The sequence below is a fragment of the Peromyscus eremicus genome, chromosome 22 (assembly GCF_949786415.1).
Source record: "Peromyscus eremicus chromosome 22, PerEre_H2_v1, whole genome shotgun sequence".
Lineage (NCBI taxonomy): Eukaryota > Metazoa > Chordata > Mammalia > Rodentia > Cricetidae > Peromyscus > Peromyscus eremicus.
Window position 1 is genome coordinate 18,965,697 of NC_081437.1, and position 25,850 is coordinate 18,991,546.

At 42.7% G+C, this 25,850-nt stretch overlaps 1 protein-coding gene across 2 annotated transcripts in view; it reads right to left on the reverse strand.

Annotated features, from left to right (window-relative positions):
* Positions 1 to 25,850, reverse strand: part of Ttc27 (tetratricopeptide repeat domain 27) — a 130,917-nt gene that overhangs the window by 96,743 nt on the left and 8,324 nt on the right. For both annotated transcript variants that reach the window (XM_059248265.1, XM_059248264.1), the window contains exons 5-9: positions 21,913 to 22,015; positions 12,470 to 12,634; positions 9,288 to 9,421; positions 5,100 to 5,212; positions 2,384 to 2,450 (exon numbers count right to left, since the gene is read on the reverse strand). In XM_059248265.1, the coding sequence (XP_059104248.1) occupies positions 2,384 to 2,450; positions 5,100 to 5,212; positions 9,288 to 9,421; positions 12,470 to 12,634; positions 21,913 to 22,015 (582 nt within the window). The remainder of the gene's footprint in view (positions 1 to 2,383; positions 2,451 to 5,099; positions 5,213 to 9,287; positions 9,422 to 12,469; positions 12,635 to 21,912; positions 22,016 to 25,850) is intronic.

Here is a 25,850-nt window from a genome sequence, read left to right on the forward strand (position 1 = left end):
CAATTCACCATGTAGCTAAACATGATGTCTTAGTTAGGGCTTCTACTGCCCTGAAGAGACACCAGGACCAAGGCAACCCTTATAAGGAATACATTTAATTGGGGTGGCTGGCTTACAGTTTCAGAGGTTCAGTCCATCATCATCATGGTGGGGAGCATGGCAGGGAGCATGGAGGCAGACATGGTACTAGTTACATCTTAATCAGAAGGCAACAGGAAGTCGACTGTGACACTGAGTGAGGCTTAAGCAAGAGACCTCAAAGCCCGCCCCCACAGTGACACACTTCCTTCAACAATGCCACGCCTCCCAACAGTGCCACTCCTATGAGCTTATGGGGGACTACCATGAACTTCTGACCGTCCTGATTCCATGTACAGTTTTAGGATTACAGACACACACCTGTACCCCCGGCTTATGCATTTCTGGACACTGAACCTAGGATTTCGTGCCTACTAGTCATACACTCTACCAACTGAGCTACTCCCCAGCCCACTGCAGTGCTTCTCGGAAATAAAGGTTTACTTGAAATTAACAAAAGAATCGCCTCAGGAAAGTTCGATCTGGCACTTGAGTCTTTACAGTCACCAAGCTTTCTCCCAGAGGACATCAGTGCTCGGGCCAGTGCTGACCGGGAGAAGAGCCAAAGGAGAAGAGAGCAGAAGAAAGCCCTTGTGGGGAAAGCATGAAGCTTGAATTTATGACCTTCACTGAAAGCAGGACGGGAGGAGCAGCCACACCAGAACCACCAGCTAAACAGCTTGCAAGTGCCTCGTGACACAGAAGAATGGGGCAGATAAAGAACAGAATTTGAAGACCAGAATGAAACTTCCCCTCACTCCCAAGAACTGTACTTTTAACACAGTGTGATGGGGCGTTTGCACAGTAACTGGGGATGACCCCAAAGCGATGGTGTTACTATGATCACCCCATCACGGAGCCCAGCAAGAACATTCCCTGTCACCCGCCACATCACAGCGGGCCTCAGGAGTCAGTGGAGACCAAGCCTCCAAGCCACCAGCTGCCTAGATACTCACCTTCTCTCGGCCCTGTACTTCCAGCACTCCCTCAAGCTCATGGCCACTCCAGAGCCTCCATGTCCTATCCCAGTGCTCGACTTCAGGAGGCTCTGTGTTCAACGTCACCTTCCTAGGTACTCTAGACCACCTTGTTAAACAGCACCCACCCTGCTTTATAGCCCTCCTAAGCACTTCAATTAAATATCATTTCTCTCTTTGTCTGTGTATTTCCCCCTCAGGAATGTAAATTAATTAAAACTCTAGAACAAAAAAAGATACTGCCAATGTTGTATCCCAATGAGGATCACAACACCTGTGTATGATAAAATTTCATAGTTACTAGCTGAGTGAAAGAAAGGTACACAAGTTATTTTATGTGCATTGAAAACAATTTTGCAACTGTGCTTGCCAAATTCTTTTCAGCACATGTCATAAGTAAATAAGGCCTTTCCGTACAGTCAGCTAAAGACTACCACGTAATGGTAACACCCAAGAGGCTGAGGAACAGAAAGAGTGGGAAGATAAAAGACACCCAGAGGACTCCAGCAACTAGCATCTCCTCGTTCAAGAGTGAAAACAAACCAGCTTTTCTTTCTACCAGATAAAAATTCTTTCTTTTGTCTTATGTGAAAAAGGACAAAAAAAGAAAGAAAGTGGAGTTCTGAATCCTCTGGTAATAAGGATGCCTCTGGAAGAGTCATGAGGAATTTGAATCATTTAAGAAAGTATGTGCCAAGCTGGCAGTGGTGGTGCACACCTTTGATCCCAGCACTCAGTACGCAGCGGTAGGAGGAACAGCCGGGTCTACACAGGAAGTTACAGGACAGCCAGGGCTATCTAGAGAGACCCCATTTCCGAAAAATAAAGAACATATGTACCCTTTTCCACTCACAAAACCACAGTGAGTCACTCTACGCCACACTTCTCTTTTCTTTGGTCTCACATCTCCAACATCTATCCCCGCCGTCCCCTTTCCGCCGTCCCCTTTCCGCCGTCCCCTTTCCGCCGTCCCCTTTCCGCCATCCCATTTCCTTTCTGCTCTTCTCCACCCTGGGTCCTGACCTGTCATCGTCCCTCTTTAATCCACTGTCATGAGGTGACCACGGGAGGGAGGGAGGGAAGGAGGAAAGGAGGGAAGGAGAGAGAATAATAATGTGGTCACTGTCTTCAAATCTAAGCAAGTGCAAAGAAACACAGGCCTGCTTAAAGGAGCAGCAGGAAATGTGTGGCTTGAGACCCGGCAGAATAAGGATGAGCACCCCTAATTCCCTTAGCCAACAGGGTTTCAGCTTGAGCAAGAACGTACCAGAGGCAAAATAATCTACAAGGCATAAGAAGGAACTGGAGAGGGAGACACTATTACTCACCGATGTGAAGGCCAACAGCTCCTCCTCCGTTAGCTTATGAACTGGGTTGTTCTTCTGGAAATTTGTGCTTTGAATTAAAAAAAAAAAGTTAAATTAATCATAAAATACATGTTGTAATCACTGTCTCTTATAGCATATATTTTAACTCACATACTATAATGCTATGCAATATATACAGGCATAAAAACAAGCTTTCAAAAGACAATAATAAAAATAAAATGGTTGGTGTCAAAATAATTTATCTTATTAGGAAAAAGAAGAAGTCCAAGGCTACAAGATAGTTGAACAGGTAAAGGTGCTTGCCATGATATGCGCCCCTCCAAAAGCAAATGGTAAAAGAAAAAGAGAAATCAAAGTGATACCACTCAACCAAAGACCATGGGAAGAATTAATACAGCGCTCAGTCCCATTTACTAAACTTCTACCGCAAACAAATTCAATTACAATCACCAGACAGGTTAAAATCAGTAAGTCACCAGAGAGGTAGGACAACAGGCATTCTAAGACAGAAGACACAGTCTAATCAGCGCAAACATTCACATATCCCCAAATGTAATCAGTAATTACATCCAGATTATAGAGCCAAAAAACCTCAGTGAATGAGTGGACCAGGAATGATCCACATAAATATTCACTGTAATAGGAAAACTGAAAATAATCAAAACCTCCAAACGGAAAAAAGACCAACTGTGACATACCCACCCAGTGGAATGCTGCCCTACGGATGAAAGTGCACCTACAGACTAGAACACAAACCACAGAAACACAACAGAGAGAGAAGTCAATCACAACAAGCACAAGAAGATGAAAACATGCAAATGGAAGCCCTCAGCCTGCAGGGACCCAAAATGTAAGAGTAAACATATCTTTAAAGGCCAGAAAAATGACAAACACAAAGCTTCGGGTAGCATGTTCTCTGAGAAGGGCAGAGTGAGGCATGGAAAAAACGCACAGGTTGAACTTTCGATGTCTGCAATCCCCTAGTTTACCACTTCCACTTGCTAAATGTGTAACCTAAACTCACGTATTACATACATTATTTTGCACGCAAACATTACTCGGACAGGAACGACAACAACCAGATGTGGCGGCTCACACCAGAAACCCCAGCACTCGGGAGGTTGACGCTGAAAGACGCTGCAGGGTAAGGCCCTGTCTCAAAAGGACTGTTTTAAAGGGCTGGAGAACCAGCTCAGTGGTTAAGAAAGAGCACCTGTTGCTCTTACAGAGGACCCGGGTTCTGTTCCCAGCACCCACGTGGTAGCTCACAATCATCTGTAACTCCAGTTCTAGGGGATCCCATACCCTCCTCTGACCTCATGGGCATCAGGTGTGCATGGAGTACATACACATAAATGCAAGAAAAAGTTATAAAATAATTTAAAAAGAATGAAAACATAATCCTATAAATTAGTACTACTTCCTTATAATTTTCAGTATTAAAGATTTTATAAGCATGAAATGTTTATGTAAAAACTTTTAACTGAATCTACTTAGGACTTTTATTATTTTTAATTGACTGTGTTTTCATCATGTCGATATATGCATATGAGTACAGGTGCCTCAGGGGACAGAAGCATCAGATCCCCTGAAACTGGAGCTACAGACAGTTGTGAGCCACCTGATGTGAGTACTGAGAACTGAACTTAGGTCCTCTGAAACAGCAGGAAGTGCTCTTAAGCACTGAACCATCTCTCCAGCCCCCAGCTTTTTTTTTGAGGCAGGTCTTGATCTATAGCCCTAGATGGTCTAGAATCCACTATGCAGTCTAAGCTGGCCCTGAACTCTGGGGAATGTGCCATATACTTGGCCTGCACCTGTTTTTATTGTCAGTGATAACAGAACAAAATAAATGGAAACAGAACTATGAAATCATTTAAAATGCACATGTATTCTGTCTGTCTCTGTCTGTCTGCCTCTCTCTCTCTCTCTCTCTCTCTCTCTCTCATAGTTATAGCACAAAGAAATTACGTATCAAGCAACATGATCCACTTAACCCCTCAAGTCCTTCTCATCCTAAGACACTATGTTCTTTGAGTGAAAAGAGCACTAAAAAGTCATAAGACAGGGTAAGAACCTCACAGAAAATAATCAATGCCCATTTCTTCTGCAAAACTTCTAATGGTACAGTGGATAAAGAACACAGATGAGGAGAAATGCCAGAGGCTCACTTAAAAATGAGAAAGAATAAGAACTGCAACAAATGCATTCTCAGCTGGAGAAGTCGGACATGCAAGCATAAGGACTTGAGTTCAGACACCCAGCAACCAGATAAAAGCCATTTGTATTCATGTGCATCTGGAACCCTAGTCCAAGGGGACAGAGACAGGATCCCCGGAGCTCACTGGGCAGTGAATAGGAGAGCACGAGGTTCAGTGAGAAACCCTGTCTCAAAAAAGATGATATGGAGAGAGCTGGTGAGAAACACCCACAGACCACCTCCAGCTTCTACAGGCAGCTTATACACACAGTCATTCTCACCTCTATTTAATATTTTATTAAACAATCTACACCCAGTTGAAGGTAACCCAAGACATTTGCTCATAAAGAAAAGAGAACAAGCTACAAACTCAACAGACTCTGAACCACAGATCCTTGAATTTGCTGCCCAAGAATTCTCCACCTACTGTTCTGGGAGGTTCTGATGAAGAACTTCCCAATCTCAGGGGAACAACGGTCAGGATGTTCAACACAGTCAAGTCAACCATTAACATACCAGACTCCAAGGATGACAGCAAGCTCTTCAGCACACAGGTCAGGCATCTCAAACCGTTCACTGTCGGCTAACTTGATTTCATTCAGAACAGTATCATCGTTGAGCTCAAGATTCTGGTAGAACACAGAAGAAACTATTCAAACCCAAACTTACATTTAATTCATTCATGCAACAGACTTTGAAAGGAGATGACACTGATGTACGGGGTTTTTGGAGGGAGGCTGGGGTATATTATTTTTGTTTTGATTTACTTTGGAGTTTTTGTTTTTGGTTAGTTTGGTCTGGTGTTTTGTTTGTTGTTTGTTTTTAAAACAGGGTCTCACTATGCAATCCTGGCTTGCCCAAACTCACTAGGTAGACCAAGCTAGCCTTAACCTCACAGGTAACTGCCTGCCTCAGCCTCCTGAGTCCTAAGATTATGAAGGCATGGAGCACCATGTCCAGCTTAACACACCATTTTACTTTTTAAAGATGAAATAGTGTCTGAATATGGTCCTGTGAATACACAGTGGGAACGTAAGTTGTGAGAAGGTTTGCCATGTGCGCCTCAAGAACTCAGTGGAAATGACAAGGGCAGAGAATGACAGCTATCACCACGGACCCCATCTGCAAAAGCACCTCTGCTGCTATAATTCCCATACATTCTCTTGCTCATCCTTATAATAATAATAAACAACAGATCTGAATGTCAAAAATACTACTAAAAATACTTCTAAAGAAAATCATGCCAGGTGGTGGTGGTGCATGCCTTTAATCCCAGCACTCAGGAGACAAAGGCAGGCCAATCTTTTAGTTGAAGGTCAGCCTGGTCTACAGAGCAAGTTCCAGGACAGCCAGGGCTACACAGAGAAACCCTGACTCAAAAAACCAAAAAGGAAAAAAAAAAAAGAAAGACAGACAGAGAGAAAATCATCAGAGAAAACCTTGGCAACCTTGGGATAGGCAAAAAGCCCCTCATTAAACAAATAACAAAAAAAAAAAAAAACAATTAGAGAAAAACAATATAGAAAACTATCAAATTAAAACTATCTGCTTGTAGAGAGGGGCTGTCCCTAATGCTTTTGGCTGCCATTTGGAAGCATATTCCTCATACTGGGTCACCTTGCCCAGCCTTAATGCAAGGGGAGGTGCTGAGTCCTACCAAAACTTGACATGCTGTGCTTTGTTGATGTCCATGGGAGGCCTGCTCCTTTCTGAACAAAAATGGATAAGGAGTAGATGGGAAGAAGGGAGCAAAGAGAAGGTGGGGGTGGAAATGGGAGGAGAAGAGGAGGTAGAAACTACGATCAGGATGGAAAATAAAATAAATTTAATTTAAAAAAAGAGAACTATCTGCTCTTGGAAAACACTGTTGAGAAAATGAAGGCCAAGCTCCAGATCCAAAGGATATACTGTGAAGCAGGCATCTGAGAAGGGGCTCTGTGCTGGGCGTGGTGGTGCAGGACCTTAATCCAGCACAGACTAGGGAGGAGAGCAGACAGATATCTCAGAATCCAAGGTCAGCCTGATCTAAATAGTGGTCCCAGGCTACCAACTGACACCCTGTCTCAAAAAGCAAAATTACCAGAAAAAGAAAAGCCAGGGCTGGAGCCAGGCGGCAGTGGCACACGCCTTTAATCCCAGCACTCGGGAGGCAGAGCCAGGCAGATCTCTGTGAGTTTGAGGCCAGCCTGGGCTACAGAGTGAGTTCCAGGACAGGCTCCAAAGCTACACAGAGAAATCCTATCTCGAAAAACAAACCAAAAAAAAAAAAAAAAAGAAAGAAAAAGCCAGGCCTGGAGAAATGGCTCAGCAGTTAAGAGAATCTAAGGAACTTTTAAGAGACCAAAGTTTGAGTCCCAGTGGCCATATCAGGAGATTCACAGCCTTCTGTTACTCCAGCTCCAGGGGATCTGATACTTCTGGTCTCCACAGGCACCCAAATTCACATGCACAAACCCACTGGCAGGCAGGAGGCAGACACACACACACACACACACACACACACACACACACACACACACACACACACAATGTTAACAGAAGCTAGGAATATAATGATAACCTTAGACACTAAGGAACAGCTGGTGTCTAGAATAATATAATGTACTCAATTTTAAAGTGAGTCAAATAAACACACATGCACCATACACACATACATGAAAGACTTAACGTTTGTATGCCTGGATTTCAGAACTAAATCTGTTCTATGGCCTAAAGATCACACTGCAATGGGCAATCTAAAGCTTAATGAGGGGCTTGGACAGGACAGGGAAAAGAGAGGAGGAAATTAAAGATGCACACACTTATTATACATTCCCTGACTATTGCTAATCCCGCAGCACACACACTGGCTCAGTCACAGCTCCACCCCTGAGGAAATAGATCCTGCATTTCTACATCACCATCCTTTATTCACTCTCCTAGAACCAACAGCTGCTCCTTGCTAAAGTTACCACCAAAGCAAATAGTGAACTTGGAAGCCACCCAGCATTCTTATCAGAGGTTCTCCTCAGAATGAACTGAATGAGGGCTCCTCCCTGCTCCTCAGCCCCAGCCTCTCCCCTTGGCATTGCTCTCCGAACAGAACAGAAATTTGGGACTCAGTGTACTTAAGGTAAATTTATTGATAGGTTTTCAAATGAAGCACACCAAAGCACAGGCACTAAAGACATTCAAATCAATAAAAGGACAATCAAAAGCTGTAGATGTGGGGCTGGAGAAAAGGCTCCATCGTGAAGAACACACGCTGATCTTTCAGAGGAACCAGGTGTGATTCCCAACACCCACATGGCAGCTCACAACAATCTGTAACTCCAGTTCCAGGGGATCCAATTCCCTCTTTTGGTTTCTGTGATCACTACCCATGTGCTACACAGATATATGTGCAGGCAAAATACCCATAAACATAAAATAAAATCTTTAAATAAATTTAATTAACAAATGAAACTGAGGGTATGGAAATCCCTGGCAAATGAAAATATGTTTGTAGCCTCCATGGAGGCAGTTGCACAGGCCTATGAGGTCAACTGTCCAAGAATCTCAAGTTCAACCCAAAAGAAAAGAATTCATTAGACATGTCAAAAAGCATACTGAAGCACCACCAACCCAATAACGGCAGAGTAGAAGGAGATTGTAAAATGAGAGAAAAGGAAGCCTGGTTGTTGGTTTATGTGTGTAGAAGAAGCCAGAGAAATGTCAAGTCTGAATGTTAGAAAATATCCACAAAGACAAAAGGAAAGGGACTAATATAGAGCTAGGTGTGGTGGCTCCCACCTAGACTCCCAGTACAGGGAGCAGATGGAGCCCTGAGTGAAGTCCTGAGAATCCTGACGTGTGCACAGACATGCCAATGACTCCAAGGCCTCAGATCCACAGGAAGTTGGCAATATGGGCCAGGCCCAGAAGGAACGGCAAAGCTTTCCGCGGGGGTCCAAGAGCAAGTGCCAATGGACAACTGATCAGTGTGTGCAGGAATCATCAACTGCCCCTTCCTGCTCCTGATGTTCACAGCCTGGACTGGTCACCTACAGCCTTCCTCCCCAGACTAGCTAAGCACTCCCCAACCCCATGCTGCACCTTATGAGCACACTGCAGTTCCAGGTTCCAGAGGGAGCAGACTCCCACCTGTACTCAGCTTTACTCTATGTATGTCTGTATGTCTCCATTCCTTCAACACCCCAGTCAGGGTTCCATGACCCAATCCACTTAGGAGGCTGAAGCAGGAGAGCAGGAGATGGGCCAACCCTGGCTATACAGCTACATCCTGCTTCAAAAGGCAAAAAACCAAATAAACAGATTTGACAGCAGCTACTCTGTCTTTTATATGTCAGGGGCAATGTAGCGGCACTGCTAACTCATGACTGCACCACTGTAGGGGAACTGTGCTGTGTGACTGCGGGTGCCGTGTGGCAGCTGTGTGACTGTGACTGCGGGTGCAGTGTGGCAGCTGTGTGACTGTGACTGTGGGTGCAGTGTGGCAGATGTCCCCTCCCCCCATGATGGAATATGTCCTTTTAGACTCTAAGCCAGAATAGATCCTTCCCTCCTTGAAAACTTGTAAGAGAAAAATCCTGATAATTTTGACCTAGAAATGAGGACAGAGAACTTAACAAGGGTTCTCACGCAGTCTCTTCTCATCCACTCAGTTTCGGGGATAGTCCCCTACTGATACTATGCTATTCAACTGCACAACTCTGAGCAACCTACCTTGGTTAAGTATTCCTGGGGGGTGGGTGCTGGGCTGAACTCACGACCGGAAGGGACGTCCTCTTCTCTCCTGACATCTAGAATCAGCTGTGCCACGTAATTTTCCTGGAATCGTGTCCTTTTTCCCAAAGCTCCTGAAAATTAAAATAAAATTCTACCTGTAGATCTGCCAAGTCAGACTTATAGTACAATCGTGATGACTAATATTTTCAGAATGGTTTTCTCCATTCATGTATGAGAAACTTGAGACCCAGCGACATTAAAAATGACTTCCTGAAGCCAAGGAATTAAGGTGCCAAGGCTCAAACCCAGGATTTCTGACACTAGATTCTCAATCCCTATTTTTGCTAATTTTTTAGTCTCTTCTGAAAAAACTGACTTATTCAGTACTGCATACACACACACACATACTATATCCACAAATGTGTATATGAATGACACCCATGGAAACACAGAGGTGAACACCCGTCAACCCTCGCTCAGGATCACAGGCTCCCCCACATTAAAGCCAGCACGCAGTCACTGCCTCGGCTTCTGAGACCCAGGCGAGCACTCCATCTGGCTTCATACAATACCAGCATTTTTTCTTTATGTCTCTGAAATAATACGCTGCAGAAGAGCTATTTTCAGACCACTTCGAAGAGAAGCAAAGTTTCAACATCCACTCTCCGGAAAATGTGGGATTACGAAGACGAGCCTAAGAAACCCGCTTCCTATACTGAGATGACTCTGTCTCTGAGTTACTGTCATCCCTGTAAACACGTCATGCTCTAGATGGCCACCAAAGTGGCTTAACAGCTCACTTTTTTATAGTAAGTCCAGAGCTGGGTGGAAAAAAAAAATCATAATCTGGGTCTCATTTTTTATATGGGAGCACACTTCTATTTCTAAGTTCTTCACCTCAACTTTGGGAAAAAACAAAAAACTGTAATAGCTATTAAATATACCACCAGTTAAAGCTGAACATACAAACCACTGTGTCATTAATATTTAAATAATCTCCCAAAAGTCTCCTAGAACAAAAATATTTGAAAAAAAATCTCTGAAATGAACCTCACAAGCTCATTACATGTAACTATATTTTCAAATACAGACAAGACTCCAAGTTATTCATGGCCGTGTTCCAAAAACTATAAACTACATAGTAATAACTTTTCTCACACAAACACTGTAATAAAAGAAGGCTAAGATCCCATAGAGCCATATTTGAGTCACAGTACAGCTAGAGGATTTTATCAATTAACATTGACTCGATAAGAAACATAGAACACTGGGGCTGAGAACAGACCTACAAGATGATCCAGGCCTAGCATGGGACAATTGTGTCAGTCACTGAATGCACAGGCAGGCGTCGTTAGTTCATTCATACTGAACATCAACTATACTGTAATAGATTGGGGATAGAGAGGCACACGGTACAAAGCACTCGGAAGAGACAACAGAGGATTCAGGAGAAATTCTGTAACTCATTCATTCTTTCAGCATCCACATATAGGGTACGTCTGTACAGCTTCAGAGACTGACCTAACTAGGGAGAGGAGGACGGATAAAGAAAATGATAGACGCATGGACACAAAAGCTGGGATCAGACGATCTGGGCTCTAGGATGCCCTGGCACCCTGGCTGCTCAGCATGTTTGTTATATACAGTTGGGAGGTAGTGTGGCTATATACAGATAAACGAGGAAGTGGGGTTATTAAATACAGCTGAACAAGGAGGAGGGGTTATATACAGATAAACAGAGAGGCAAGGTTATTATATACAGATAAACAGAGAGGCAAGGTTATTATATACAGATAAACAGAGAGGCAAGGTTATTATATACAGATAAACAGAGAGGCAAGGTTATTATATACAGATAAACGAGGAGGAGGGGTTATATACAGATGAACAGAGAGGCAAGGTTATTATATACAGCTGAACAGGAGACGAGGTCATTATATACAGCTGAACAAGGAAGGAGGCAGCCTCAGCTACTCGGGTAGGCACAGGCTCTGTAGGGAGCAGTCTGCAAGCTGTAAACATCTGGGCAGAGAAAGTGACAGTGGACATTTTCTGCACACATGGTCAACAGACACACTAGGACTTGAGGAAGGCTTTGCCATTGCTCTGAGCCTCACCTGGGGAAGACTTTGCCACCCCCATAGGGCTGAGGCATTAGTCCCTAACATGGCTGTGCCCTTGTCAAATAATATACATTGACTCATTCACTCAGAACTTACTTGTTCCCTACAATATTGAGTGCTACTATGTTTCAGATGGTATTCTCATTCTCTCTATTTTTTTATTTGTTTATTTGATTTTATTTTGGTTTTTCAAGACAGGGTTCCTCTGTGTAGCTCTCTCTGGCTGTCTTGGAACTTGCTCTGTAGACCAGGCTGGCCTTAAACTCAGAGGTCCACCTGCCTCTGCCTTCCAGTGCTGAGATTAAAGGTGTGCGCCACCACGCAGGGCTCAGACAGTACTCTCAACCACTAAAGACACACCTAAGAAATGCAATAGAGTGCGACAAAGCAGGATGGAGACAACAGGAGGCATTTACAGGAACAGGCAATGCACGGGGCGGGCTAAACTGGCAATGCACGGGGCGGGCTAAACTGGAGAGTCAGGAATGGCTCCCAAGGTTCACACCAGAACCAAATGGTCTAAGGTCCATTTATGTACTACTGGCTGCTATTACTACCAAATATTTCACTAGCTTAGAACAAGGAATGGACTCTATGAAAAAAAAAAAAAAGCATGTAACTCCAAATTTGCTTGAAAACAAAAACTTTAAATAAAATCTTTTAAATGTATTGTGAAATAAAAAATCGGCAGGCTCTAAAATTTAAATACTAGACCAAGTATGGTAGAGCATCCCAAATTCCAACACTAAGGAGACTAAGACAAGAGTATCGAGAGTTCAAGGCCTGCTGAGCTACATAAAGAAAACCTAGAAATGGAAAGTTATAAAAGCAGCCCAACAAGTTTGCTCTTTATCCTGTGATCAGTCTAGTTCTACATTAAGAAAATAATAATAATAATAACCAAAAGGAATGGAGATGGCTCAGGCAATAAAGGATATGCCTCACAACCAAAAAGACAGAAAAAAGTCAAATGCCAAAATACAATACAAACTGCCAACATACATACTAGCTTTATTGTAAAATTAAATCAATTATCCATGAAAAGTAAAGTCTTACCTGTCAGATCAACCTGTAACCTGCTGATGTCTTTAGCAAGATTGAACCGATCTTTTGCTTCTTTATATTCATAATAATATAAAAATACATGTGCACATTCCAGATGGAATTGAATAGCTAAAAGTCGGCCTGAATCACCTTCAAATAAATTCTCTAGTTTCATCACTGTGAGACAAAAGATGAAGCATTAAAAATTAAGATGAGTGAATGTAGAGTCCCAAAATATTAAAGTATACACTGCACGGTTTAAGTTTTGAAGAACTTTAAACACATAGAAGAACACAAACACAACAGTAGTTAACAGCTAGCATTCTCTGAGCACTTGTACGCTCCAAACAGGCAGTTAAGACTACACACTCAGTCTTAGGAGATGCTGTTCATAGCACTGATCCCTCCTAGGTGCCTGTCTTAACCATCCTATAAAAAACATGGCCAGAAATATGGGAACATAAGATGTTGATACAAGGTGTCAAACCAACCTGAAAACTAAACACTATGGAAAATCTGAAGAAAGGGTAATTAGCTGAGTTCATTTCATAAAAAATATAGACTTTCTCCCTTAAGAATGGAAGCATACATGTATGTGAAAATGAGTATCAAATAGGCTCCTACACATACATCACATATACACAACACACACACACACACACACACACACACACACACACACACGCATGCAGACATGCAAACAAATTAGTGTAATGTAATTTTTAAATTTTTTAAATAAATAAAGCAAGGGAGAACAATAACCTAGCAACAAAACATCTGAGATAAAATGACTATCAAGATTAATTACATATACTAAAGAGCATAGTACTATCACACACACCAGGGTTCAAGATTTCTCACACAGCAGGATGTTCACCAACTAGTACCCCAAAACAGTATTCTCTACTACACATCCTTGACATGCTGTTCTCTAGACTGTTTTCAGCAATGGCTTCGTCAGCCTTTGACAAAGCAGTCTGTCAGAATGAATGCCGAATTCATGGGGAAAGGAAATAGTCTGTGACTCCTGCAGCCAGTACACGGCTGTCACACAACTGCAGCAGGGCTCAGAGACAACTGAAGTATGTGGCATGACCAACCACACTGACCAAGTCTACCCCAGGTAGAAACTCTAAGATTCGCATTGCAATTTCACCTATGGTAAATAAATCAGAGTCACCTTATGATAAAGACGCTCCCCAAGCTGCTCCATCCTTTCCTGCACAATCCTGGACCTCCACTGCCCACCAGACCTCCTCTACTCTAGCCACAATGACTTTCCTTTGGACCTTCAGGCCAATTATACTCTCTCAGGTCAGGGAGCCTTTATGGTTTACAAAGGTCCGGGTTTCTGCATCAGTGATAAAGCCGGCTGTCTATCAAGTCTATCCCATCATCCACACACTAAAAAGACAGAATCTCACGTAGTTCAGGCTGGCCTCAAACTCTTTTAGTTAAGAATGATCCTGAACTCCTTCAACTCCTAACCTTCCCTCCTCCACCTCCCAAATGCTGGTATTACAGGCATGTGCCACCACGCCAAGTTTATGAGGTGCTGGGGATTATATAAACGCTGGGCAAGCACTCTACCAACACACCTACATCTCCAACTCCACTACACAATCTTTACCTGAGTCTACTATAACTGGAAAATCTAGCTGTGGGCACGAGGGATAGCTCAGCCGTTAAAGGCTAGGCTCACAACCAAAACTATAAGAGTGGTTCCCAGCACCCACAGCTGTCCCTCCAGCTACCAAAAAAAAAAAAAACCTAGCTGTAACACTGCCAAAAAAATCTGAAAAAAAAAGTGGGTTTTGTAACTTATTGGGGGAGGGGAGGTGATCTGACTTCACTTGGTAGCAAAATTTGACATGAATGAGAAAATGGAACTAAACTTCCAGACGACATCAAAGCGCAGGACAGGGGACGGGTGCAAATTTGGTGATTTGCTACTTCTGGAAACCAGGTCCTGCCTCCTTCCCTGAAAGTCTACCTTCTAGGATCAAAATCTGGCAGAAAAAGAAGGGAAGCAGTCCAAAGGTTTCGTGTCTGTCAACAGAGCACTAGGTGAATTATTCACATATTACAAATAAACAGTGATGGGATTCACACGTCAGGTACAGTGGTGCGTATCAATAGTCCCAACTAAACAGGAGGTTGAGGCAGGAGGACCACATGAACACAGGGGTTCAAGACCTGCCAGAGTAACACAAGAGAAACTGTGTCCAGAAGGGATAAAAGGCTCTAAGTGAAAACCTGATAAAAGCATTAACTAACAATAACAGTAAAAAGCAGTAAGCAGCAGTAAAAACCTGGAATCTACCATAGTTAGTGCTCAAAAATGTATAGTTAGTGTGAACAAATAAAGCCTGCCGAAAGTGACCCTAACAAGTCAGAAACCCAATGTCCTCAAATTCCAGCTCCTACCTCCCTGTTCAACCCCATCACCTAACACCCTCATTCTGCTCTAGCCATTCTGAATACTGGAACTGCCAACTCCACAGCTATACCCCAAGTCTGTGGTCCTTGGTACACACACCGCACTCCCGATCCAAGTCTGCCAGCCAACATTCCTAGTTGTTCCTCAAGATTTAATCCAAATAGCGACTACTTGATAAAACTTCTGACATCAGAAGTTCAAACTGATCACATCGTCTAGCTTGTGTTTTCCTACCAGAATTTCAGACTCTAACTCACCAACTTCACTGATATCCACAGCACATAGCACACAGTCATTCAAACAAGTCTTTCTAGGTCTGGAGATGGGGCTCAGGGGTTAAGACAGTATGCTGGCTTGCAAAGGACCTGAGTGAAGGGCTTTGAGTATAAACCCAGCACTCAGTAGGCTGAAAAAAAAAAAGGATCACAAAGTTTTGGGCCAGCCTGATCTATACAGCAAGCTTGAGGCCATCTAAACTACAATGCAAGATTCCACCTTTAATTTTTTTTTGATCCACTTATTTTATACCCACTGCTAAATTACCCTCAGCTCTACCTCATAGAATTACAAGGAGTATGCTAACTATCATGGCTAAAAACTTGGAGCTGCACTTGGTGTGGTGTGCAGAGAGAAATGTTAGCTGTACTATTACTAGCTACTAAAATCTGGACCAGAATTTTCTTGGAGAAAAGCAGCAGGAAGAGAGAGAGGGTTTGAAGCTGGGAAGCCCAGGCCATGGTTCTGTTGCTGAAGCAACTTCCCTGAGTCTTGACTTTGTCAAATGAGCTAGCTAGACAAGACGATCACTAGAGGGCCTTTCCAAACCAAAGACTTCAGACAAGGATAACTGGTACAGGAATGGAAACGGAGATAGATGTGGAACCCTTGGGCAAGAACTAACAAGATTCAAGAACCAGCTGGATAGAATGGAAGACACTGAGTCAACTGTGAAAAAAAGATTTCAGCTCTGGAAGACTCAGGCTTAAATAAAAGAGGAGCATGCTGATCCAACAGACATAAATTTATTATTTTAATACTATGTTAAGTTCTCTGTGGAAATTCATATTCATGGCCTTCTGGACAAAATGTCAATCAGTAAATATAAAACATGAGCTAAAACCAAAATCTCTTCCCATGAGATTTTTTTAATGCTGTGTTAAAATGATATATTTAATAACACATTTCAAATTACTAAAAAATATTTTAATCACTGAATACATCAGTCTTTGGCTGTGAGAACAGCCTAACCCAGGGTCACACAGCTGCTGGGAGAAGACACTATAGAACTTGCTCACGAAGTATTTTCACCTGTTTCTTCTTAGGCAGTGACTTCATGAGTTCATCTTCAAATTGCAATATTCCACCTCATGCCCTACATGCAATGCATTTTCAGTGTCTGATCCAAAAACAACTGCTGTGGGCCTGGAAGTGGTCTCTACAGAACTGTGGTTGCATTCAGTTCAACCTCCCAAAGACTGCCCCATGCTGTACTGAGGAACATACTTTTCAAGCCTCTAACCTACTCCTTTCATAAACGTGATAGGCCCAGCGAAGCGATGCTGCGGCTGCCACAGGCTCTGCTTCACTGCATTTCACTGATGGAACATTCCTGGACAAGAGTAAGACCATCTCAGCTGGTCCCAAAACCCTCTGCTTATGTCTCACAAGCTGAAAAAATTCCTGCCAACTTTTGATGAACCTTCAAGGGCAATATTTCAAATATAACATTCTTCTCAGGATATTGAATGGTATCTCAGTTATAATTAACTGGTCAATATTTGGGTCAGATCCAAGAATAATTTTTTTTAAATAAAATTACTTATGAAATATTACAGACTAATTTAAATATGGCTCAAATGTCTATTTCAAATCACCAATTTGTGACTAAAGTGAAAAATGTTGATTACCCAAGAAGATCATGTTGTGAAATATTATTTTAACTATGCAAAGATGTGTTACTTAGTTTATGCTACAGAATATTACTTTAACTGTGCAAAGATATGCTACTTCTGTTTATACTGCATTTGTTTAATTATGAAAAGACATGTTGCATTTGTTTTACTTTGCCTGCCTATGGCATCTGACTGTTCTAATAAAGAGCTGAACAGCCAATAGCTAGGCAGAAGAGGGATAGGCGAGGCTAGCAGGAAGAGAGAATAAATAGGAGAAATCTAGGCTCGAGGGAGGAAAGAATGAGAGAAGAGGAGGAGAGAATGAGGGACATGCCTGGGCCAAGACGCCAGACAGATGTCAGCCAGCCTGACACAGAGAAGCAGTGAAAGTAAGATACACAGAAGTAACAAAGGTAAACAGCCCCAAGGCAAAAATGCAGATAGAGAAACAGGTTAATTTAAGTTAAAAGAACTAGCCAGAAATGAGCCTAAGCTAGGCTGAGTTTTCAAAACTAATAATAAGTCTCTGTGTCATGATTTGGGAGCTGGTTGGTGGCCCAAAAGAAAAAGCCTGGTACAAGAGCAACATAAAAGTACTTGGTTGCAGGACAAAGCAAATGATGTGCTCGAATCCACTGCAGAAACACCACAGGCCACTGAGGATGAGTCACCTAGAGTTAGATTTCCAATTATCTCAGTTAACCATTCCTGATTTTGAACAGAATTTTAACTTCTAGAAAAAAACTAACTCCCTCTAAAACATACCATATGGTTCTAACCTCTCAAAAAGATTGTGTTCTCCCCCCTCAATAATGAAGGGTATTCCTTACAAAGATTAGTCACAAGATATGGTACAGATTTGGCAATAAATACAAGGTGTATATAATAAGGGACAATATGGAAGGGGAATAAATGGAACTTTATAAAAACACCATATTAGGTTTGCTTTAAAAACAAAAACAACTCCTAGTAACAACACCTGGCCTTTCTCTCCAACTATCAATCTTCCACAAAAAGCATACTGAAGTATAAGAAATTAAATACTAGCCTTTAGAGTGCAATGCAATGGCCATTTTATAAAATTAAACAGTGGAGTGGGTTTTCATAGAATTTTGTTTCAAATGCTATCCTTGTCTTCCAGGAAAACCATCTATGACATTCAACGCATCCCTGGCTTCATGAACTACAAGGCTGTTCCCTTGCACAGCTCTTTTACAGAGAAACCTCACTTCATTTCAAAAACATAATGGCATAAACCAGGAAAGACCAAGTTTACATAGTTCTCACTTGCTAAAAACAGAAGATAACACACTGCCTGATAAATATGAACCATGTCCTCATTTTTTCCAAGCTCCATCTTATCCTCCATTCTGAAGAGAATGTCACACCTAAGCAGCACTATTGAGAAGATTCGAAGGCCACACATTAATGTAGGACCCGTTTTTCCCATAACTTCTATGATTCAATTAACTCAGAAACCTTTAAGGAGACGGAGGACAGTCATTCCCAGAGATCAGCACCACGACAACACCCCCCACCCCAAATTTGCTAGCTGTTAAATATACAGGTGTCTGCTACTGTCATTCCACGTTATCCAAAGACATTACCTACTTTATAGTCTAGGCACTACCCAAAGTAGAAACAAGTAAGCCAAGTTTCTTTTAAAAAGAAAAAAAAAAAAACTGTTCAGTTGTTGTTACTTAAAAAAAATATTATCAAGGTTAGAGAGATGGCTGAGTGGTTAAGGGCACTGGCTGCTCTTCCAAAGGACCTAGATTTGATTTCCAGCACCCACATGGCAGCTCATAACCTTCTGTAACTCCAGTTCCAGAGGATCCAATGCCCTCTTCTGACCTATGAGGATACCTCACACATGTGGTGTACGTATATACATGTGGACAAAACTCCCATGCATAGATTCATTTAAATACGTACTACTGTACAGAAAAGCAAATTAATTGGTTTTGGTTTTGTTATTTGGTTTTGAGGCAAGATCTCACTATGTTGTCCAAGTTAGGACAGAACTTTTTATGCTCAAGAGATTATCTTGCCTCCATCCACAATGGTACTCCAGGTCCATACCACTATATTAATCTGCTATCTCAACTCAGGTATAAGTTCCAGGGCAGAATAACTGTTAACACTTTAAGTTCCTGTGGTTTAATATTTTGTTACTTGTTCCACATGTTGACATCACCTAAAATCCTCAAAAAACATAAAGACTTGGTACAAACACATAAATAAATCAATTTTTATACTGACTGAATGTATTTCCTTACTTTCTTTTTAAATCATGCATAGATGTCCATTTTATCTAAGTTAGCACATGCTTATGTATTTCTGTCCTAGAATAAAACAAAAAATGGGAAATTAGTTTTAACCAATCACCTAGTTTGGCAAAATTACTATGTACACTACAATCCTGCCCACTACATGCTAGCCTGTTGTGTGATATTTTGATTGCATTCTGATGCTCTGGAGACTGACAAAAAAAGTTTGTTTTGAATCAGAGAGCAGAGCTAGCTACTAGCTGACCAAAATTAACCATAGAGGTTTTGGAGGACTGATGACAGACAGACACAGCAAGTAATAGGGTGGGACTGACAGAGGGTCCTGACCCTTATGGATGGATGAACGGGAGAGAGAGGAGGTCACTGGTCACTTTGATGTCACTCTGCTCATTCAGGTTCTTACCCCAATATCCGACTCCCAAGTTTTTATTGTTAAAAAATAATTAAATAAATGCATCTCTAGCCTAGCTTATTAATATACAGATCCTTGAAGGTGACAGGCTCCAAAAAAATCCAGGAGATTCCCGCAGTTATGACAGATGCCTTCATGAATAATCAGTGTCTCCACCAAAGCTATGGCAACCACCACTTCCTTGACTCCTACTAAACACATCCACACACACATTCACATCCACACTACATTCAAGACATGAAACCTTGGAACTAGGCACAGCTAAAATCAAACCTCAGAAATCCATTACTAAGCTCAAGTTCATTTGTATCTAAGTACTCTTTCACACCAAAAGGTTTGCTTTTGCTTTTGTTTGGCAATTTAAGAATTTATTTTTCATTTTCATTACACACACACACACACACACACACACACACACACACACACACACACACACACACGAGTATATCCATGTCAGTGCAGGTATCTGTAGAGACCAGAAGAGACTATCGGATCTCTGTGAGCGGCCACTGTGTAGTGGAAACTGACTTCAGGACCTCTGGAAGAGTAGCCAGGGCTCTTAACCACTGAGCCATCTCTCCGGCCCTGTTCGGCAATCTTTGCAAGAAAAGACGCTCTGTAAGTAAAGGGAGCCTGGGAGCAAGTGTCAAGGTGCCTGAAGCTCTCCTCTCCTCGAAGGCTTTCCTAGGAAACGTGAGAGGAGCCAACGGCAGCACAGTGGGAAGCAGTGGCAAACATGGCTGCTTTGCAACTCTGGGAAATTTCAGTTGTGTTTTAGGAGAATTTCTGTTCAACATCATAAACTATTAAAATAATAAAACAAATGTAAACCTGCCTCCTGCTGTCAACCTCAGTAAAATGTATGTTCTATCAAATGTTTTTAAAATTAAGCTTTTCTTCTGGTTCTCCATAGGAAATAAAACAATTTCCTAACCTGGGTATAATTTAGCTTAATTTACTTCAGCTCCAGTTAAGCCTTTTAAAAATGATAATAGCCGGGCGGTGGTGGCAGCGCACGCCTTTAATCCCAGCACTCGGGAGGCAGAGCCAGGTGGATCTCTGTGAGTTCAAGGCCAGCCTGGGCTACCAAGTGAGTTCCAGGAAAGGCGCAAAGCTACACAGAGAAACCCTGTCTCGAAAAACAAAAAAACAAAAAAAAAAAAAAGATAATAATAAGTGAAGTTTATGTTTGTTTCCAATACAATTTCTTACACTAAAAAACAGAAGAAGATATTAAAATATCTTTACGTAATTTGTGATAAAAATAACAGTAACCTACCCAGGCAGAGTAGCATACACCTTTAATTCCAGTATGCAGGAGGCAGGGGTTGGCAAATCTCTGAGTTTGAGACCAGCCTGCTCTACATAGTGAGGTCCTCTCTCTAAACAAATAAATGAATAAATGAGAGTGACCTACATAGAGTGCCTCATCTTTCTAAGCAGGTAATAGAAACCAAACTGATCGTCTTTTTTTTTTCTTTTTTAAGACAGTCTAATTATGTAGCAATGGCTGCCCTAAAACTCATCATGTTGACCAGGCTGCTTAGATTCCCCCTGTCTCTGCCTACTAATCCTCTGAGCCAGGACTAAAGGTATATTCACCATGCCTTGCACGCCCTTGCTTCTTTTGTTGTTGTTTTGTTTTGCTTCAAGACAGGGTTTCTCTGTGTAGCCCTGGCTGTCCTGGAACTTGCTCTGTAGACCAGGCTGGCCTCGCGTGAGGCCCTGGGCTTTGTCTCCAATACCACAGAGAAGAAAAAGAAGGAATTGATTCAGCACTCGGACACCTGGTAATTCGTGAGTACCCATCCAAAAGAAAAAGAAACAACTCTAAACAAGCACAATTATCAGTCAAAAAATAGATTCAAATGAAACATCTCAGACAAGAAATTAGAACAGGATACATACATATATCAAACAAAAAATCATCTAAGCTGGGCACAGTAGTGAGCATCTATAACACAGACTGAAGCAGGAGGATTATGAGTTTGAGGCTAGTCTAGGATTACACAGTGAATTCTAGGCCAGGCAGGTCTGCACAGCAAAACTTGTCTCAAAAACAACTAACCAGCTGAGCAGGTAAAGGTGCTCACTGTGGGAGCCTGGCAACCTGAGCTTGAGTCCCAGCTTCCACAAAAGGTGGAATGAGAGTGTCTAGTCCAAGTCAGGCATGGTGGCACACGCCTTTAATCCCAGCACTCGGGAGGCAGAGGCAGGCGGATCTCTGTGAGTCTGAGGCCAGCCTGGTCTACAGAGTGAGTTCCAGGACAGTCAGAGCTACACAACAGAGAGACTCTGTCTCCAACCAAAATAAAAAAAGGAGAGAGAGAGTATACTCCAAAGTTGTCCTCTACCTTCACATGCATACATGTTTGCACATGTGTACAATAATACAGACATTTTTTAAATCTGCTACATACCTTGATCAATACAGCTTTCAGCAAGAGCAAAGAGCTGAGGCGAGCGCTCCTCCAGCAACTGTTGGTGAATATTCACATATCGCAAAGTCCACCATGGCAAGCTCTAGAAAAAAGCACCAAAGAAGCTGAAATTAAGAGACACATAGGGGGGGGCTGGAGAGATGGCTCAGCGGTTAAGAACACTGGCTGTTCTTCCTGAGGTCCTGAGTTCAATTCCCAGCAACCACATGGTGGCTCACAACCATCTGTAATGAGATCTAGTGCCCTCTTCTGGCCTGCAGGGATACATGCAGACATTACACTGTATATATAATAAATAAATAAATCTAAAAAAAAAAAAAAAAAAAAAAAAAAAGAGACACATAGGAGGCCAGGTGGTGGTGGTGCACACCCTTAATTCCAGCACACGGGAGGCAGACGTAGGCGGATCTCTGAGTTAGAAACCAGCCTGGTCTACAGAGCGAGTTCCAGGACAGCTAGGACAGTTACACAGAGAAACTCTGTCCCAAAAAATAAAGAGAGAGAGAGAGACAGAGACAGAGAGAGACAGACAGAGAGACAGACAGACAGACAGACAGACAGACTTAGGAAAAACACGTAAAGTGAGACTAATTCTTGGAATATTTTCACACTCATGAAACTTATTCCTAGATAAGCTTAATCATCCATGCTATGCTCTCAACAGGATCAAAACCTGCTGCATGTCTCCATTTATGCTTTCTGAAGACACTTCAGACTTACCATCTCCCCTAAAATGACTAAGACAAGCACCCTGCTCTGCCATGGCACTCACTCCATTCCCTTCACAACCCAAGTACCAACAACTTAACTGAGGTATGGACTGAGCACACAGCAGCTTTTTCTTTAATTCACTCATGCTTCTTCTTGCTTATCAATATATCCTTATTAAAGAAGAGAACAAGGACCAGGGAGAAGGCTCAGCGGGTAAGAGCAATAGCTCAGACATGAGGACCTGAGAGTTCAAATCACCACCACCCACAAAAAAACACCACACATGACTGTGACTCAGAACTGGGGAGCAGAGTTGGGAGGAACTCAGCAGTGGGCCTAGCAGAAACAGAACTTCAGAGTCAGAGAGATCCCTGTCTCGAGTGAATGAGGCAATACAAGACATGTGACATTCTCCTCTGGACGCCATGAATCACACAGGCACCCATACATACATACACACACACACACACACACACACACACACACACACACACACACACACGATAGATAGACAGACAGACAAACAGCAGACAGACATAAGAAAGAAGTAACACAACAAGAAGCTGTAATACACCAGTACACATCTGCACCTTCAACACGGAGGGGTAGAGACAAATAGATCTCTGAGTTCAAGGTCAGCCTGATCTACATAGTGAATTCCACGACAGCCAGGGCTACATAGAGAGACCCTTTCTCAAAAGCAAAAACAAAACACAATGAAGAAAGACACCTAACACTGACCTCTGGCCTCTACACACACACACACACACACACACACACACACACACACACACAGTCTCCTCTTTTACTCCTCAATCCTACCTTCCTCTAGAAAAGGCCATAACAAAGATTAATAATATATGTATTCTTCTGAATGTATTCATGTCTATATTAGTACCTGTGCAAGTCATAATACTTCTTTTAAAGGGGTTATCAAGTATGAGTAGATACTGAGCCATCTAAGTTAAAGGTAGTCAGGCAGATGGCTCATACCCACAAGCTCAGTACTCAGTAAACAGAAGCATGAGACTCACAATCTCAAGTTAGCCTTAGCTACCCTCTGATTTCATCTAAAAAAAATGAACTGGTATCCTGAATGTATAAGAAACTAATTTTTCTTTTTCAGTAGTAATAGCTGCTAACAGATCATGCTTAGCTATCAAAAGCATTTTACTTGAATTTACTATCTCATTTGATTAAGGAGTGCCTTTCTCCCAGACCTGGTGTAGCAGGTCTGCTGAACTCTTGGAAGACTGAAACTGAAGGATCCAAGTTCAAGGCCTGCCTGGGCAGCTTAGAGAGAGGGCTAGAGGAACAGCTCATTGGTAGAGCTCCTAGCACGTTCCAGTCCCTAGGTTTGATCCTCAGCACCACAGACGGGGGACGGGTCCCCTTCCAATCAGGTACACACACTAGTGTAACTAAAGTCACAGATGAATTTCTGACTTCACAATGAAATCCTTTAAATGACTAATGCTGCTTGTAGGTCCATGGAAGGAAAGCAGCATTATCCAAGGAAGGAAGTTCCAAACCATTTTATTTTAGCTGAATTCCCCAAGGCGCTTCCTCACTTTCCTCTCTTCCGGTCACTGAAGCTAGTGAGGTCAGTCCACATTTCAGTACCTCCCCTTATCTGGCATCAGGACAGAGTCAGGCCTGGCAGCTTACTCCTTCCCTTTCCAGACAAGGGAATTCAGCTGCCTCCGGTCCAAAGGACTGAGCTGTTAAGAAAACATATGACCTAAGGCACTGGACTCTTTAAGGTCATTCTAAGATTTTAACTCTGAAGTGAGCGTCTACAATAGGTAGAGCTTTCCCTTCAGCACTGTTGGGAACTACAAAGGCCTGTTTTATTTGCTAAGAAGTACACAGCAGAGAAACTGAGTGTTGACGAAAATGGAAACTGACAGCCTTACCTCCCGTGAAGGCACTCAGTCAGTACAGCCTGACTGAGAGGTCTCCCTAGTCTGGAACTTTCTCCATGGCACAGTCGGTAAAACAGTCAAAAAGGAACTCATCTGTTTGAACTTCCCTCTTTTTTTTTCAGTGCTAGGCACTGATCCCCGAGCCTCACCAGGCTAGGCAACTGAGTTAGAGAGATCACCCGGCCTAAGTTCACACAGCTGAGGAGAGACAGCAAGAGAACTGTGGACTGCTATCAAGGCTGAGACTTACTCAGCATGTACACGTTATTAATTCCAGTCTATAGACTGAGCAGAGAGGGTGGGAAGAGGAGAGTGTGTGTCTTTCATACGGATCCACAAATATCACAATAAACACCAGGATACATTTCTTTAAGGAGATGATTCACTCGAAAATTAATTGAAAATGGGGCTGGTATTTAACCTGTGGGCAGAGCTTGCCAAATGGGTGCAAGGCCCTGGGACTGCTCCTCATGGTTGAAATAACAACTTCAAAGGCTGAAACAGCCTTACATAAGTATGTGATGCCTCTTCACATACTTTTAGAGAGAAGCAGTCTTTTTTTTTTTTTTTTTTGGTTTTTCGAGACAGGGTTTCTCTGTGTAGCTTTGCGCCTTTCCTGGGACTCACTTGGTAGTCCAGGCTGGCCTCGAACTCACAGAGATCCGCCTGGCTCTGCCTCCCGAGTGCTGGGATTAAAGGCGCAAGAGAATCATACGGGGGCTGAAGGGATGGAGCATCACTTAAGAGGTTTGCTGCTCTTGCAGAGCACTCAAGCTTGGTTCCCAGGACCCATATCAGGTGGCTCACAGCCCACTGAACCCTAGCTCCAAAGGGACTCAAGACCTCTGGTCTCTTCTGGCTTGTGCACTCACCTGCATGACCCACACAGACACATAATTAAAAACAAAATCTACAAAAAGAGGGAGTATTGTAAATATACATAATGCCTTTAAGGGATGGAGAGAAGGCTGGAGATATGGCTCCAAGATTAAGAGAACTAGCTGCTCTTCCAGGGGACCTGGCTTTGATTCTCAGCACCCATATAGTGGCTAAGAACCATCTGTGACTCCAGTTCCAGGCAGATCTGACACCCTCTTCTGGCCTCTGCAGGTACCAAGCATGCATGTGATGCACACTCACACGGGGAACATGTAAAATCCTGAGTGAATGTGTATTGTCTAACATGGAGACTGCAATGCCTTAGACCTATGGAAAATGGCGAAGCCTTGCCCAGGTGAGGCTCAGGGAAATGGCAAAGCCTTCCCCTAGTCTGTGTGAGGA